The sequence below is a fragment of the Perognathus longimembris genome, chromosome 1, assembly GCF_023159225.1.
Source record: "Perognathus longimembris pacificus isolate PPM17 chromosome 1, ASM2315922v1, whole genome shotgun sequence".
Lineage (NCBI taxonomy): Eukaryota > Metazoa > Chordata > Mammalia > Rodentia > Heteromyidae > Perognathus > Perognathus longimembris.
This window is the reverse complement of record NC_063161.1, coordinates 55,843,296-55,861,223: the sequence shown is the minus strand read 5'-3', so window position 1 is coordinate 55,861,223 and position 17,928 is coordinate 55,843,296. Positions and strand designations below refer to the sequence as shown.

Below are 17,928 nucleotides of genomic sequence, written 5' to 3'. Positions count from 1 at the left end.
CGGGGAAGAGGGGAAGATGCACAGGTCAGTGTTCTGGGCTCTAGCCTCTGATATCTCTCAAAGAAGCCACTGGAAAGTGGAGGTCATTCAGCCAGTACTGACACAGTCCAACTTTAGTCCTGGGGCAGGCAATTCCCCAACTTCTGGGACCTGCTGTTTATCACAGCCTATAGGCCTGGGTGTTCACAAACAAGGATGTTCCAATATCCTACCCCTATCAACCCTGCAGCACCCCAAAACCCCCATCCTCCATCACCACATGCTTTTTGATCAGTTACCTTCACACCTGGAGCACCAGCTTCTCCCTTAGCTCCGTCTAGGCCTGGGTAACCCTAAGGAGCAAGAGAAAGCATTCAGTCACACATTGGGGGACCCAAGCAGAAAGTAATATACATGCCGTTAAATGCTTCCTCTCCTCCAGACAGCCCCTGCCCTCCAAAGCTCTCACCCATCATACTTACTCTGTGACCTTTGACACCAGGAAGGCCTGGGGTTCCTGGGAAGCCTCGAGCACCCTGTAATCCAAAGGGGAGACTCTCAGGGCTAGGGCCAGATAGGGTGAAGGTTCCCTGGAGACCCTGCAGACCTGGCTCACTGGGACCACCAGGAAGGGGCGTGCATTCTGGTACCTCATCAAGCCAAACCCAAGTCCCCACTGCCTATGCCTCCCCTATCATGTGGTTTCACAAACATTATCCAAGCATGAAGGCATGAGACACATAGGCACCCTCAGTGTGTGTGTGTGTGTGTGTGTGTGTGTGTGTGTGTGTATACTTGAGCTTGAACTTAGGGCCTGGGAGAGCTATCACTTAGCCTTTTTGCTCAAGACTAGACCTCTACACTTGTGCAACAGCTCCACTTCTGGCTACTTGTTGGCTAATTGGAGATAAGAGTCTCATGAACTTTCCTGCTCCAGTTGGCTTTGAACCATGACCCTCAGTTCACGGACTCCTGAGTAGCTAGGACTACAGAAATGAGCCACCAGCTCCTGGCAGTACTTGGTTTTAAACAGAACTAATTGAACGGGATGAGCTGAGTTTGGGAAAAGTGCTAGTGGCAGGAAAAGTAGAGCTTTACCTGAGGGCCAGGAGGGCCTCTTTCACCAGATTTTCCAGGTTTTCCAGCTTCACCCTGAAAGGAAGGAGAGATACTTCATTTTCCTTGAAAGACTCATTAGCATAGTAAACCTGCCTGCTTTAGAGCTGAGGTTTCCCCTGGTCTTCACGCCTGTCCCTACCTGCCTACTCATCTTGGGCATCTCCTATAGACATCCATTCCCTGAAGGCCTTCTCATGGGTGGCAGTTTATTCATTTGCAAGCCCCTTGGTCCTCACAGACTCTGACTTCCCTGGCAGGCTTTGTTTTCCTCTCCTGGGCTCTACAGTCTGGGTTAGCATGTCCTTGACCTTGAGAGACTTGAAGGTCTGATGTGATTCATGCCAACAGCTTGAGAGAGCCAACCCCTATCTCTCCACTTAGTTTGCATTCTCTATAGACATCCTGACTCAGGCTGAACTTTCTCTAACTCATTTACAATTGAGATAATGTTGGAGGCGTTTGTGTAATTTTTTTCTTTGTTTTTCCTTCACTACATCTTTCTGCCTTTGTGGGGTTTTCCCCCCTCTCTCTTCTCTCATTTCTCCATTTCCCTTCCTGGAGCCAATGATGTTTTCCTTATTCTTCTTCTCATTGAGCCCAAAATAATCCCCAGGGAGCTGGCAAGATTAGTCACAAGTAGGCATATTGTGGGCCTCCACCCTGGGGCCTCCCCATGACCCACTAAACTCCACCTTACCAAACACCCTCTCCATGCCCTTTCCAATGAAGTGGCTTCTCCTTGACTACTCAGGCATACTTACATCATCACCAGGCTTTCCAGGGGGGCCAGGAGGACCACGGGGACCCATTGGACCCTACAAACAAAGGAAGAAAACTTAAGAGATAGATGGAAGAGGAGACACCTAACAGTGGACAAAACTGAGGGACGGTCATTTTGGAAGCCAATGTTCTGATAAAAAGAAAAATGGGAAGATCAAAGTCACAAGTCATATTATAGTGGAAAATGCAGACAGCACAGGCTAGGGCAGCTCCCAGAGAGAGGACTGTCATGGCAGAGTTCTGTGGTGATTCTGTCACTTTGGGCCTTCTACCAGAGTCCCTCCATAGCTAAAGACTGACATCTGAATCTCCCTTGAGCTACCTGGCTGTGGGAAAGCACTGACAAAACCTAAGAGGGGAAAGTAACTTAAGTTGGGCGGGGGATGGGGGGAGGTCTGTCATCAGAACCCCCCAAAGAGGAGTAGATTCACAGATACTTACAGAGACACCAGGCTCACCAGGCTCACCAGGGTTCCCTTGAAATCCTTGAGGGCCCTAAAAAAAATAAGTGAGGATATTAGGTTATTAGGTTGACCCTCTAAATTGCACTAAGATGTAGAGGGTTTGACAAGTGTCTGCAAAGCTGTGAAGAACGAAAGAGCCAGTACTTACAGGAGCACCAGCAGGACCTGGGGGTCCTCGAGGTCCCATGGGGCCCTGCATGGAAACAGAAGGTGAGAATTTTACCAGACATGCTTTATCAGCAGCCTCCTGGGTACCACTGTCTTCCAACCCCAAGCCCAGACAAAGGACAAAGGAGATACTCTGTGGGCAGGGGGCCCAGGATGGCTGCTCCCTCTCATTTCCCACTCCCCACACAACCATCTATTTTGATTTATAGGCGCCATTTAGACAGCGAAGCTGGCCTCGCTTTCTTCTGGACTACAGCCATGTTTACTAAAGTCTGAGTTTCATTTAGCCTGTGCCAAGTCAGAGCTGCAGGGCTGAGGTTTCCTGCTGGAAGTCTGGTGGATGCTGGGGAACAGTAGCTGCTGTCTACATTCTTCAGTTCTCATTCCAAGAGTAACAGCAATCAGCCTTCCAGCACATCAGCTCTATGCGTCTCTCCATCCTCATTCTTTAAGTCACTCCAGAGCATCATTAAAACTGGCATCCATCACCATTAAAATCCAAAGGCTTTGGGTTAACTAAATGGAAAGGCTACATAACTGAGGGTGAAATGCTGCCCTAAGCAATTAGCTGCAAAACAGAGGTTGTCAGATTTTTCTGGCTCTGCTAAGGGTCACCTTCTGCCATATTGGCTGCAAAGAACTGGGGTGTGTTCTTACCATTGGGCCTTGCATTACTCCCATCTGGGCTCCACCAGCCTTCTCATCAAATGCTCCAGCCATCTGGGCAGCAAAGTTCTGCAAATTGACCCAACAACATGAGGAAACTGAGAGGTCCTAAGTCCCCCCTACTTGCTAGGAATCTAGATCTGGAGAGAAAGAACTCTTATCCATGGTCTCTTGGCTAGGCAGGCATTGATCAAAATTACCAAAGATTCCTGAGAAATTGTTTAGGGGATGATAGTGGCAGAGTCATTTCCCTGGAAGATGAAGAGTTATTTGGAGAAGCATATTTGTGTGTGTGTGTGTGTGTGTGTGTGTGTGTGTGTGTGTGTGTGTGTGTGTGTGTTGGTATTGGGATTTGAAATCAGGGCCTGGGCATTGTCCCTTAGCTTTTCCTGCTCAAGACTAGCTAGTAGGGGCTGGGAATAGAGTGCTTGCCTTGCATACATGAAGCCTTGGGTTTGATTCCTCAGCACCACATATATAGAAAACAGCCAGAAGTGGCTCAAGTGGCAAAGTGCTAGCCCTGAGGAAAAAGAAGCCAGGGACAGTGCTCAGGCCCTGAGTCCAAGGCCCAGGACTGGCAAAAAAGAAAAGACTAGCTAGCACTCTACTTCTTGAGCTACAGCTCCCCTTCCTTTTTTTGGGGGGGGGGTAGTTAATTTGAGGTAAGTAACTCTTGAACTTTCCTGCCTGGGCTGGCTTTGAACTTCAGTCCTCATATCTCAGCCTCTTGAGTAGCTAGAATTACAGACAAGATCTACCAGCACCCAGCTTCTACCTAATTATTTATATATTCTAAAATATTACATGTTATTTAATGTATGGAGAACCATAACTAAAACTTCACTATTAAAGGCATTCTTTATTCTCTAAGACTTTACTGTCTAACAAAGGACTAATGTGAGCAGTCTTGAAAAAATTTAGTAAGAGATGTAGTAGGCGGCTGTGAGCTTATTTAAGTTTAAGAATTTAAAACATAGCAAACATCAAAATGGCCAACCTACAAGAACTGGGCAATCATATAATTTATTAACTGGTTTGATTCCAAACACGACTAGCCACACACCTTCACTCAGTGGGGCTCTTTCATAAGAATGAATAGTTGCTTGGAATGTACTTGGCAAGGACCAAGAATAAATGTCTCCTGAGGACAGTGCTCACTCTTCTTTCAGAGAAATACAAGTGACTAGTCATCCTCTCCCAAGCCCCTACACCCATCCGCAAGAGTCCACCACATGGCACAGATGCCAGGAAACCAGGTAACTGAAGACTTTCTTTACAGAACCCAGTGAGTGTAAAAAAAAAAAAATCATCTCTTAACACAACAGTCTTAATATGCGATTCCACCCAATTATAGGCCTGGGGGTGAAGCCCACGGACGGGCTATGTACACACTGCTGACAGCCCTGGGAGCCAGCCAGGTAAATGCAAGTAGCAATTTAGAAGCCACATTTTTGGAGGGACAACCAGAAGAAAGGGGGAAGTAAGGACACTCACCCCACCAAGGCCCGGGGGCCCAGGAGGGCCTGGAGGGCCAGGGGGCCCAGGATTTCCAGGGGTTCCAGGCTCTCCATCTCTGCCGCGAGGTCCAGGTGGACCCTTCACAGAAAGAGAGAAAGACATCATCAGTGTGCAGCAGTGTTTCTTGAAGACCCCTCTGTGCCTAGGCAACTCATAGGAGGCAGCCAAGAACATGGTTGGGCTGTGGAGAACCTGGGAAGTTTACTGAGCTCAAGCAGCATTGATCTCTACTCACTTTTTCTCCTTTGTCACCACGATCGCCTCTGGGTCCTTGTTCACCTACAGGTCCCTGAAGGTAAACAACAATGGTGAGAAGACAATATGTCCAGGAGTCTATAGATCAGCAACTTGGATCAAGTAAAAGATGGAGGAAGGGATTCCTCCCTTTCTTACCTGAGGTCCAGGAGGTCCTTTAGGTCCCACAATCTGTGAGAGAGATCCAAAGGTTCACTGTTAGAGGGTGTACCCAGGAAATGACCATTTTGTGCAGCAGGGACACATTGGGGGAGAATAATGTATACTTACATCCTTGATGTCTCCAGGTTCTCCTTTCTGTCCCTGAAATGTGACACATTCACAAGATTAGACCCAAGTACAAAACCCTGTGGAGCAGCCCCTGTGTGCAAGTGCCCACTGCCACACACATCCTCTGACATCTATAAGAAAGAGCCACTGCTGCATCTGCATCCCACTATTGAAGAAAGAAATAGAAAGGCAAGATAAAGGGTCCTTACCTTTGGTCCTGGTTTCCCTGTAAGGGGGGAAAAATTAAAAAAAAAGATCAGACTCCAAAGATGGATGCAATCAAGGAAGGAATGAGACATTTACTATTATTCCACTGAACCCCCTCTGTTTGGAGTAGGAGGATGATGGAGGTCCTGGAGTTGTCGAGGACCCAGTGAGGAATAGAAATAGCCTCAGATGTTGCTGTTTAAAAGGCAGACAGGAGGCATAAGAATAGACTGAGGGCAGGACAAAGGGAAAACAAAGACCTCAAGAAGGGAATCAGCCTTGGGCAGGCCCCCCCTCTTGAGAAAACATAGTAGATACAGTGTGCCGTGCCCTGCCCCCTCCAGAGGGCAGCAGCTCTTCCCCTACCCAAAGCCCTCCCAGAAGAAGAATTAGGGGCTTAGGAAGTCTTACGTCAGAGCAGCATCTCCTCGAAGCAAGCACAAGAAACAGCAATACACAGGAGTCACCATAAGCATCACAGCCCACAAGCCCCTCCCCCACCCCAGCAGCAAACTCCCAAAGGCCAGGCTGTCCACACTTCCCCGGCAGGGGCCCCTCAGAAATGATCCGAGAGTCTGCACAAAGGTGCTAGTGTTCCAGAAGTGTTTAGGAAAGGCAACTTCTCTTTGCAACTCTCCTCTCAAACTAGAACAGAAAGGGAACAGTGAGGGCCACCATCTCTGCAGAGGCAGGACCTTTGTTTGAGTGCTGAGGGGGGGGCTCACTTGCACACATAACCAGCACTGGCTCTAGTGGGGAGTTTACTACCCACAAAGTGCAAGCAGGTGAGGTGCTCGCCCAGCCCTATCTCCATCCTTCACTCCTTGAACTCCTAGAGTCCATCCACTTCAGTAAGCTTCCTTCCTTCCTTCCTTTTGTGGCATATATTACATGGTACATAGTAAGCACTTTCTGCCTGCCACTTCCATTCATTCATACATATAATATATTTTAATAACTTGCCTCTTAATTAGTAGTCAATTCCCAGGAAGGCAAAATCATTGAGGAAGTACCACCAGTGTCCCATCCCTCCAGGAGTAAACCTGCCCTGCTCTGATTCCTGGCTCACTGACAGAACTTTCTCCACACCGAGGACCATATATATACCTGAAGATCTTCCATGAAGAAGACAAGGTGTGAGTGACAGAGGAGAAACGAACTCATAATTTGGCCAAACAGGGCATTTGATTTCCATTGTGGCTCTCGTAATTTTCAGAGATGACCTCAGAGTAGATACTCTTGAGGGCTTGAGTGTTTCTTCCCTGTGCTGGAAGCATCTTTGGAGGTATGGGATGGAGAAAGCCTCCTCCAGTGTCCCAGGCTCAATGAGCTTCAACCTACACTCAAGAAGTGGCCTTTCCTTTCCGCCCTGGCTGCTAGAATCCCATGGATACCCAGCCCCTCTGCTTTGCAGAGGTGACCATCATCCATGTGAGGCTGTTTGCTGCTACTGCAAGTAATTTATTTATGTTGAACAAGAAATAAATAAATTACGACCACTGGCAGTGGCGAGGTCAGCTGGGCAGATGGGGCAGCACTCTCCGAAGGGGATCTCAGGGTGGAGGCAGTCTTTCACGTCTTCACAGATTATGTCGTCGCAGAGGACAGTCCCAGTGTCACAGACACAGATCCGGCAGGCCTCGGGCTTCCACACATCTTTATCATTATACCTCTGCCCGTTCTGCAAACAGCTGCCAGCCTCCTCTGCACCCAGCGGAGCAGGGGCAGCAGAGAGTGAAGGACAGGAGAGGCAGGAGCCAGAAAGAAAGAAAAAGAGGCTGCAGTCAACTTGATATAGTTCCAATGCTGATGGGTGGGGACTTGGGCCATACAGGAAAGACAGAACATAGAAGTTAGTTTTCTGAAACACCATTCATCCTTCTGTGTATTCCACAATATTTATGATGTGTTTTGCTGTCTATTCACCAGTGAAAATCTTAACCACTCTACCATCCCCAAGGTGAAGTGGAGTTACTGGATTTCATTCTCTGCATCCATCTAGTAGGGGGAAGAGCAATGGTGAAAGACAGCAAGTTGGGAGGTGAGTGGGAGGAGATAAGACTGAACAGAAACCAAAAGAGGAGAGAGAAGACATGAGCTTATGATGTAGCTCAGTGATAGAGCAGTAACTTAGCATGTGCAAGGCCCTGTGTTCAATCCCTAGCATGAAGAAGGAAAGAGAGAAAGAAAGAAAGAAAAAAAGAAAGAAAGAAAGAAAGAAAGAAAGGAAGGAAGGAAGGAAGGAAGGAAGGAGAAAAAGATAAGGAGGTAGGGAGGACAGAAGGGAGAGAGAGAGACAAAAAGACAGAAAGAAAGAAAGAAAGAAAGAAAGAAAGAAAGAAAGAAAGAAAGAAAGAAAGAAAGAAAGAAATGAAGGAAAAAAGAAAGGAAGGGTGAGAAAAGGAGGGAGGGAGGGATGAAGGAATGGATAAAGAGAAAGAAGAAAAAAGAAAGAGGGAAGGAAAGAGAGAAAGGGAGGGAAAAAAGAGCAAGAGGGAGAGAGAATAAGAAAATGGGGAGATGCATTAGTCCAAGAGCAGAGAGGTCATTTTATTTTCTTCTAGGAATTATGAGATTTACTAAATACAATTGTCAGCTAGCATTCAGAGAGAATGCTGAAAATTTTGCCCACAACAATTAGAATTTATTCACAGCCAGACTCCAGAAAATGAAGATAGAATGAGGAGGGGCAATGAAATGAGAAGCAATTCGAATTGGGATCTTTTCCCATTCTGTAAAGTATATTAGGGCTGGGACCAACCAGGGAAAGGGCAGACCCATTCAAACAACTTGCCCGGGGGGGGGGGTGGCGGGGGGGGGGGCAATAAGTGACTCCAGAGCCAAGCTGAGGCAAAAGACTCCAAGCGCTGACCTCCAGCTGCAGTCCTCCCTGCAGAGGCCCAGCCTCCATCTGTGGACAGCACCCTACTTTGGAAATCAGGAGGCTTTAATTCCTGATCAGGACTAAGACTGACCAGTTCAGGCCTGGCCTCCACCAAGGCAGACTTAGAGAAAGCAGGGGCCATCCCTCTCCATAGCGCCATGCTGTCTGGAATTCCTGCTGCAGATGAAACCTGTGCTGACAAGGGCTCTTCTCCGAGAGCCAAGGGTTGAAGAGCCCACACCATGTGCTAGGGAGCGCCCAGTGCTGTTTTTCTCATCAAAATCCCCAAAGCAATGGCAACAGTAGGAGATGAATAATAGCAGAGCAACAGACCCAGTGGGCGTGGACAGAGGAACGGGCCTGTCTACTGCTCTTTAAGGAGAGTAAAAAATCTAAAGATAAACCTTTTGGTTTTTTTCCTTCTTCTTCTTTCCCTTTTTTCACTAGAAGGAATCCATTTAGTCTTTAAGCAAGATAATCATGGGGAAGGTGTGTGTGGTGGATGGGGAGGGGGTGGGGGTCCCGGGGAAAATGTCATAGCTACTGAGACACACCCACAGCCAAAATTGCTGGAGGTGTGGAATGCAGACAGTGAAGAAAGAAAAAAAGGGGGGGGGAGGGGAGGTGAGTTCATGGTGCCCCGTCTGGACTTGGGAAGAGACCACCCTCACCCAAGAAGGCCTAGGAAAGCAGCAGGGAGGTGGTGTCGAGGTGGGGGGGGGGGGTGGGGAAGGGGGGAAAAGGTGGGACAGCATCTTGAAAGTGGATCGGATTTCTTTAGCAAAGACCAGCCCGGGATGAGCAGGACGCAGGGGCCCGACCGGCTATGCCGAGAGTGAGCTCAGCTGGCTGGCTTTTAAGCGATGGTTCTGGACACCGTTCATCAGCAGATACAGGAAGAGTAAAAAAAAAAAAAATGCGATGAAGCCAGGCATGGGTGGCACAGGCCTGTAATCGTAGTTACTGAAGAGGCTGAGATCTGAGGATCATAGTAACAAGCCAGCCTGGGCAAGAAAAATCCGTACTCTTATCTCCAATTAATAATCAAAATGACAGGAATGGAGCTGTGGTTCCAGTGGTAGAGCGCTAGCCCTGAGTGAAAAAAGCTTAGGGGCAGCACGTAGACCTTGAGTTCAAGCCTTAGGACACACACACACACACACACACACACACACACACACACACACACACACACACACACACACACACACACACACGGATTAAATGGCTGCCCCCAGAGAGAAGCCAGCACGGTAACTAGATCCCCTAGACGCGGACCGGGGAGACCAGCCCCCCACCCCCCAACCCGCGACTGGCGCAGGAGAAGGGCTGCAGATAGCATCCTGGCGCGCCCGATCCGGTTCCCCCATTACCGCCGCGCTGTATAAGTGACTCTTTGTGGCAGGCCAATTAAAAAGCTACCTCTTTCGGGGAACTGTTTTTGCTTCGTGGCTGCTTCGCATAGGGCACAGGGCTGGAACCCAGGAGGCAGCGACTGGCGGGCATGGGGGGGGGGGGGAAGGGGGGCGGGACGCATTGTGGGAGAGGGTGTCAGGGAGTCCGGGGGAACCCACTGGACCTCTCCTCTTATGAATGGGGCTTTTCTAGAGCGCATACAGAGCTCGATTCACAGGTCTCCGCTAGGAACCCGTTTAAATAAATACGGGCAGGGTTTCAACCCCATCTGGAAGCCATCGCTGCCAATCTCCCAACGCAAACAAAGGAGGATTGAGGGTCCCCCTCCCCACTTCATCAGCCAGGGGCACTTTCGGAGACGAGGGCTGCGAAGTGCAGATGTGGGTCAAAGATGTGGGCCAAGAAGTTTCTCAAACTCGTGGAAAGATGGGGAGGAGGGGAGTGGTGGACTCCAGGTTTCTGACATTCCAGAGGTCCACGCAGCCTGCGCGCCCCCACCCATTCGCGTCACATCACATCTTTGAGTCCACTGACCCGAAGCGGGGATTTGGGGGTGGCTACGTCTATGGAATCGGATGAATCAGGGCGCAAAGTGAAGAAGGGGGGGGGGAGGAGGAGCGAGTGGAAGGTCTGGGGCCCTAAAAGCTGTACAACTCCTTGCCAAGAAAGATGCAGTAGTGAGAGCTCTCAGTTCCTTAAATGAGCGCCCTAATACCAGATGGGAAATTGGGGTACACTATTTTAGTCATCTAGCTAATTCCTTTACTCAAAGAGATAGCTTGGAGGGGGAGGGGGGTACTTGAAATTTTTCGGCCCAAAATATAGTCATTCCGGGCCCAAAGGCCAGAGAACACAACTCCCTTAAGTGCGTGTCTTTGGATCGCGCGCGCGGCCAGTCTCAGTCCCCCACTGCGGCCCTGCCCCCACCGGGGTCAGAGGGGTAATGAACGGAACGAAAAGCCCGCCTGGGCCTTCCGCCTTTCAGACCATCTCTAGAGACAGCCTGGTGGCAGGCACACACTTTCTAAGGCAGAAGGAGCTTGATTCCCCATTCCTCCCCCCCCCCCAAAAGTTTCACCTGCGATTGATTTACAATCTGTAATATACAAAGACAAGGCTGGAATCTTAGCCTTCGGAAACGTGCCCAAACACGTGGAAAAAAAAAATGCTCTCTACCTAATACACTTTCCAGGCTTCGTTTTGTCCTGAATATAATCCCAGACGGGTGCACTTTACCAAAAGAGGAGGTGAAAAGGTGCGGTCCGAAAAGCCCTTGGACCAGACTGTGAAACTGCCATTTCTATATTCCGATGAAATAGTTACAGCAAATTGATACTTCTGTCCCCTTCTTCTACACACACACACACACACACACACACACACACACACACACACACACACACACACATACACACACACACACACAGAGTCTGGTTCTGTGAGATCCTGAAACTTAGAAAAGTAACTCATTGTGGTACTATGGGAGGGGAGGGGTGGGGGAAGACTTCAGGGAAGAGGTGCTATTTGGGGGAGGCATTTGAGGCAGGTCTAGGTGGGATGTTTCCACCTCTCCGATGGTATCTCCTATATGGGCAATTTCTACAGCCCCCAGCATTAGAGAGGCTGCACCTTACTCCGGGGCCGGCCAGGAGGGGGAGGGAACTCAAGACGGTGATGGAGTCCTGCAGCGCCTCTTGGGAGCTTTTCTTTGTGGCCTCAGATTTCAGCCCACCAGTGTCAAGAGTTAGGACAAAAGGACTAACTCCCTCCCCCCCCCCTTTGATCCCCGCAGCCTTTGACCCCCGGGACGAGGCTGCGAGACATCCCTTTGGCGTTTACTCTCGGTCTCCGAGGGCCATGACCTGTTTTTGCTGAGCTCTGAATACTTGGGTAAGGCGGGTTGTGCGTTTGTGAGCCTAATTATCGAAGCTGGTGGGGGCAGAAAAGAAAAACAATGTGCGTTTACATCGGTGCGCAAACCTCTCGGACCCGACACTTTGCAAGTTGCATATTCCTGCTCAGCGCCCCAGATGACTCCAGAAGCGGAGGGCCGCTGGGACCGAAGCCCCGCATTCGCAGAACTCGGCTCGGTAAGCTTTGCGGACCCTGCAACTAAGCGTCCGCGCTACAACTCCGGGAGCTCCGGGAGCACGGGCTCCAGCGCCCAGCAAGCCGGGGAGGAGGAGGAGGAGGAGGAAGGATGCGCAGGGGGAAAGTAGGCAGGGATAGGGGGTGACTTACGGATATCTTGGCCCTGACACCGAAGGACCGCGGCGACCAGCAGCGTCAGCAGCACCAGCGATTGGGGAGCCCCGAGGCGGATCATGGTTCACCGCGGGGCGTGGCGGAGCCGGGCCCGGGCGGAGCGCAGCGAGGGCGGCAAGAGCACGGCGCGGGTCCGGGTCTCTACCGCGCCCTCATGCAGGAGGCCCTCGGAGCGGGAGGAGGAAGCGGAGACCCGGCAGCCCAGCAGCGCTCTGCGTCCTCTCCCGCTAGCTGCTCCCGTTATATGCGCCCAGCTCATCCCCCGGCTGGCCAACTCGTCCAAACCGCGGGCCGCCCCCAAGCCCCCCGCGGGGCTGTAACCTGAGACCCCGCCCCCGGAGCCCGCCCGCGCCTGCCAGTGCCCGCACCTGCCGGGACCAGACGCCCCCCCACACCCCGCCCCATCCAGAGCCATGCTGCCCGCCCCCCACCCGTAGTGTGCCCAGTGGCCTGATCGGGCGGGGCGCAAAAACGGCCCCAGGTCCCCCCCACACACGCACACACATACACAATCTGGGACGGCGGCACTGCCCTCTCCAACCACTTGCGGGAAGGAGGGGGGTCCTCCGATCCCTCGCGTCAGAGCTATGCCGGAGTCGGAGGGGAGGGGGGTGTTTGCAGAGGCTCAGGCCTCGAGTCCCAAAACCCAGGACGGAAAAGACTGGAGGGGGGAGGGAGGGGGGAGGAGGGAAGCAATGGAAAGGAGTAGCCAGGGGAGATGGCCATCAAACTGGACTCTTGGAGATGGAGACATGGAAGTTAGCTAGAGTCCTCAGTCTCCGGGACGCTCTAGCGGGGCCAGGTGTAGGGAAGGTGGGGGCGCCTCTACCTGTCTTCTAGCCCCTTCCTCCAGTATCTAGCCGGTGGACTCCCACCTGGGGGTTCAGAGCACCAGTCCCCAGCCCCTCCCCCTCTAGCTAGGTGCTGGGTCCCTCTCTGGGCCTGAGCCCACCGCGAGGAAGGGCTGGTGTGTTTCTGCACAGAGGGAGACCTGTGTGAAGGTGGGGAGAGGGGCAGGCCCTGGGAAGGGATGGAAGGAACCGCAGAGGACTGAGGGAGCCCAGACACAACCGTGTAAGCTGCCCAGGGGATTGGTTGGCGGGGGGGGGGGGGGGGGCGGGGGGGTAGGGGCCACGACTGTCTAGTTCCCAGTCTCAGACGCAGCGTCTGCTCTTGCTGGCTGGGGTCCGGGAATTGGGAGGGAGGTGTGGTAGGGAATGGGTGCTGCTAGGTAGAGCAACTGGCCAAGGATGATTGGTTTCTGGGAGGCCCTGGCTAGGGAGCTAGGAGGCTACTCCAGCTGGACCAAGTTCTGTGAACCCAGGGTGAAGCGCCAGAATTTCCTAGTTGGTTCCCAGGTCTTCTGCTTCCTCCTCACACCCCACCCCCCAACCTCATCTTCTCCCTCCTACACCTTACCCCCAATGCCTTCTCGTTAGGGCTCAGACTAGCTCTTCCCTGGCTTTCTTGCTACCAATGGGGGAAAAAAAATACTTAGACTTCTTTCTCAGGAACAAGATGATCCCCCAAAGAATGTTAGGCAATAGGAAACTCAGAATCTACAGCTTGATTTAGGCAGAATCTCCCATCCAATCCAGTAGGATGGAAGAGTAAAAAATCCATTTGGGTTTCTGTGGGATTTTCTTCAGAGTTCAAGGTGCTTAGTAGAAGTTCACTACATCTCTCTGGCTCAGGTTTTCAGGAGAGTCTCTGGGCTCACCACCATCCCACCTCATGTTATAAAGCTTCTCACAGTAGAAACAGGAGTTTCGAGGGTACAAACCTTAATTTCTGTGCACATGTGCAGGGTGGGCAGGGAAAGAATTGTTTAAAGAGTTGCTGTTGGGTTCTGTGCAGTGTGTGTGTGGAAGTAGTGAAGGTCTGGGCCCCTGCTATGCGCCTTCCTTGCTTCTTTTCCCATTTTCCCAGTCAAGGGTTTATATCCAGCTCTCAGCCTTCCTGGGTTTCACCCTCAACAGGAGAAAGCTGGGCTGAAGCCTGCAGTGGCCCTTTGGGGGGTCCCTGGGTCCTGTAGACTGGCTAAATCACCCACACTCATCAAGATCCACACTGGATTCTCCGAGAAGCCTTTCTCAGTGTCTCAGTGTCTCTATCTTTCTGGATCCTGCTACTACCCATGACCTGCATACCCCGTTGTACTCTAAAGCTATATACATATTTCTCTGTGTATGTGAGATTTTCTTTTTTCTCCTTACAATCACTGGATTATCTACTACAATTTTAACACAGAGGAGGATTTATGTAAGTCCTTAAAAACTATTACATTTACATGCAATTTAAATTCATATAAACTTATTTTATATGATATAAGCAATGTTTAGGCACATATAAAGCTAATCATTCAAAAATGGATCTCAAATGTAAGAGTTCATAAAAATTCAACAGAAAAATAAGACATGTGAAGAAACTGCTAAAATATGCATTAAAAAATGATGTCTATCTGCAAATGACCTAGCTCAGTAAGCAACAAAGTAGATCCTGCTGAGCTGTTGATTTTATCCTTTAACTCTGTGAATCTACAAATAAGAGCTCTGGATTCTTTCCAATAATCATTGCCTATCTCTGAAAAAATAAAAACTAAGTTGACAAAAGCCAAAATAAACTATGGAAATTATCTATTTAAATTCTACAGCCAACTAAGCACCAATATTAATATTTTACCCATCCATGAATCCAAACAACCACAATTTAAAAATCTCATTTGTGATTCAAACTAGAATTCAAACTATCTGAGGCAAACATATTTCTCACCATTTTGGAGAAGATTTATCCAGCCATCTTGCTATTCAGAACATAACCAAGAAACTGAAAAGAGAATGGAGTAATAAACCTTTGAGTACCAGAACATATATTATACACTAAAGCTTATGCATTTAATATATAATAGAATCTTTCTTGATTTATGATTTGCTAATTGCCTACTGAATTAATAGATAGTGTCATCTGTCCTCACTAATTCCATGCAGATACACAGAGGTAGGAAAAGGAGTCAGGCACCTGTGACTCATTCTTAGCTTCTCAGGAGGCTGAGATCTGAGGACTGTGGTTCAAAGACAGCCTGCGCAAGAAAGTCCATGAGACGCTTATCTCCAATTAACCACCAGAAAACTAGAAGTGAAGCTGTAGTTCAGTGATAGATCTCTAGCCTTGAGCAAAAAAACTCAGGGACAGTGCTCAGGTCCTAAGTTCAAGCCCCACGTCCAATAAAAGCTAAGCAAGAATGCAAGGTTCTGAGTTAAAGCCCCAAGACTGGTGAGAGAGAGAGAGAGAGAGAGAGAGAGAGAGAGAGAGAGAGAGAGAGAGAGAGAGAGAGAGAGAGAATACTTGTGTGTTTGTTAGTACAAGAAAGAGAAAGAGAGGGGCTGGGGATATAGCCTAGTGGCAAGAGTGCCTGCCTTGGATACACGAGGCCCTAGGTTCGATTCCCCAGCACCACATATGCAGAAAACGGCCAGAAGCGGCGCTGTGGCTCAAGTGGCAGAGTGCTAGCCTTGAGCGGGAAGAAGCCAGGGACAGTGCTCAGGCCCTGAGTCCAAGGCCCAGGACTGGCCAAAAAAAAAAAAAAAAAGAGAGAATACTTGTGTATTTGTTAGATAACAGTACAAGAAACATAACACATAAGAGTGCTGGAGCTCAGATGCAGAGCTCTTGCCTAGCATGAAAAAGACCATGGATTCCATCTTCAGCCCTAGACAAGGAAAATATTTCTAATAAAAACAGCAAGAAGGGTCCATAAGAGAAAAGGCAGAGGAGCAATATGACATTGCCACAATGAACACAAAACACGGTTGCCTAGAGTAACAGAGTTCAGGGTCAGCAGCCCTTTCTTCTCATTGGTTCCAGAGAAGACGCTCATTTACAAATCCTGTGTAGCTCTCTAGCAGCTTGTTAAGGTGAACTTTAATAGCCAGGAAAATGTTAATTTAGATTTAATATGGACTCTTTTGAGGAGACAGGGAAATATGTATTCTAGGTTATAGAAGTCTCCACTAAACATAATGAAAATAAGCATTCATTCAGAGACTGTGGAAAACTTTCTATCGTATTAGATAGATGAGGAGATGCCACAACCTTTAGAGCTACTGAACTGTAAACAAAGGGAGTCTGTCTTTCCCACTTGGTAGAAAAAAGGGGGTAGAGCTGGGGCCCCAGGAACTTATACTTGTAAACTACTCAGGAGGCTGAGAGGGGGAAGATGGAGATTTGAAGTCAGCCAGTACAGAAAAATTTGACTTTATCTAAAAAACAAAAGAAAAAATTCCAGTAACACCCAGGTGTCAGTGGCTCATGCCTGTAACTTTCACTGCTCAGGAGGCTGAGATCTGAGGATAATGGCTTGAAGCCAGCCTAGGCAGGAAAATCTGTAAGATTCTTATCTCAAATGAACTTTAAAAAAAAAGTTGAAAATGTAGCTCAAGTGGTAGAGTGCTAGCCTTGGGGGGAAAAGCTCAGCAACAGCACTCAGCCCCTGAGTTCAAGCCCCAGGACCCATGCACACACACACATGTGCGTGCACACACATACACACCAGCAACATACAAGGCTGGAGGTGTGACTCAAGTGAAAGAGCACCAGCACTAGCCTAACAAGCAGGAGATCAAGTTTTGGTGATGGAGGAGGAAGAAGAGGAGGAGGAGGAGGAAGGAGAAGAAGGAGGAAGAAGAAGAAGAGGAAGGAGGAGGAGGAGGAGGAGGAGGAGGAGGAGGAGGAGGAGAAGAAGAAGAAGGAGAAAGCGTTAGAAATTAATGTGACACAGTCAACATATTCCCCCCATCATACCAACTCATTGAAACAGATGGATTAAATCAGTAATTTTGTGTTGTATAGACAAAATAAGCATTTCACTATTTTTCTCTTTTTATGGGAATTTTAAATTTAGCTTTATGCAGACATAACCTTATTGGGAAAGCTATTACTAGGTAGACTGTAAAGAAAAGATCTCTTTCTCTTTCTGTACCTAAAGCTCATTTTAAAAATAGTGACAAAGTAAGGAAGGATCCACATTCCAAAGAGGTAAACCTAGCTCCAAAATGGCAGGCCAGGCCATGAATGCACATGCTTTCACACAGGCAGCCCGAGGCGGCCTCCTCCTTGACACCCAGCCCTCTGTTGGTTGGGCTCAGTTCAGACAGTCTTTCAAGATGTGTTTATGTTTTCTTTTGACATTTTTGGGGCAGAATAACAGGATCAGGACTGACCAGGCTAGGGGTTTTCCAGATTTATGGTGTACATTCCATTCCATAGCAGCATAAATGTGTTACTATGTATTCTCAAATGCAAATAGCTTTCAGAATCCCACCCAGTCTCAAGCCTTGGCCTGGTGTCCTACAAGCCCAGTTTAGCACTTGGACTAAAGAAATACTTCTCTACTCGGTGAGGATACAGAGAGGATTTAAGTGCTACCTCCAAGTCCATAGACGACACGGGGAAAAAACAATGATGAAAAAATGTTGCAAGAAATACACTTCAGAACTTCCTGAATATAGTCCCAGGGGCACAACAAATAGGGGAGAGACTCGACAAATGACTACTACAAATTAAAAAGTTTCTGCACAGCTAAGGACATAGCCACCAAAATAGAAAGACAGCCAACCATATGGAAAAGGATCTTTACCAGCACAGCAACAGACAAAGGCCTAATATCTGTCATCTACAGAGAACTCAAAAAACTAAGCCCCTCCAAGCCCAATAAACCAATTAGGAAATGGGCAAAGGAGCTAAAGAGAGACTTCACAAGAGAAGAAATAAAAATGGCAAAGAAACATATGAGGAAATGTCCAACATCCCTGGTAGTAAAGGAAATGCAAATAAAAACAACCCTGAGATACCACCTCACTCCAGTTAGAATGGCCTATACTCTGAACTCAGGCAACAACAAATGCTGGAGGGGGTATGGGGAAAGAGGAACCCTTCTCC

General features: G+C 48.9%; 1 protein-coding gene across 2 annotated transcripts in view; it reads right to left on the bottom strand.

The window, feature by feature from the left end:
- Col2a1 (collagen type II alpha 1 chain) overlaps window positions 1-12,052 on the bottom strand; it is a 33,400-nt gene extending 21,348 nt beyond the window's left edge. The window contains exons 1-14 of one of the 2 annotated variants that reach the window (XM_048350819.1): window positions 11,968-12,052; window positions 6,924-7,130; window positions 5,429-5,445; window positions 5,220-5,252; window positions 5,088-5,120; window positions 4,930-4,983; window positions 4,671-4,772; window positions 3,168-3,245; window positions 2,491-2,535; window positions 2,320-2,373; window positions 1,860-1,913; window positions 1,078-1,131; window positions 462-515; window positions 279-332 (exon numbers count right to left, since the gene is read on the bottom strand). In XM_048350819.1, coding sequence (XP_048206776.1) covers window positions 279-332; window positions 462-515; window positions 1,078-1,131; window positions 1,860-1,913; window positions 2,320-2,373; window positions 2,491-2,535; window positions 3,168-3,245; window positions 4,671-4,772; window positions 4,930-4,983; window positions 5,088-5,120; window positions 5,220-5,252; window positions 5,429-5,445; window positions 6,924-7,130; window positions 11,968-12,052 — 924 coding nt within the window. The remainder of the gene's footprint in view (window positions 1-278; window positions 333-461; window positions 516-1,077; window positions 1,132-1,859; window positions 1,914-2,319; window positions 2,374-2,490; window positions 2,536-3,167; window positions 3,246-4,670; window positions 4,773-4,929; window positions 4,984-5,087; window positions 5,121-5,219; window positions 5,253-5,428; window positions 5,446-6,923; window positions 7,131-11,967) is intronic. The other variant, XM_048350827.1, reaches the window with a different exon arrangement.
- Between the last annotated feature and the right edge of the window lie 5,876 nt (window positions 12,053-17,928).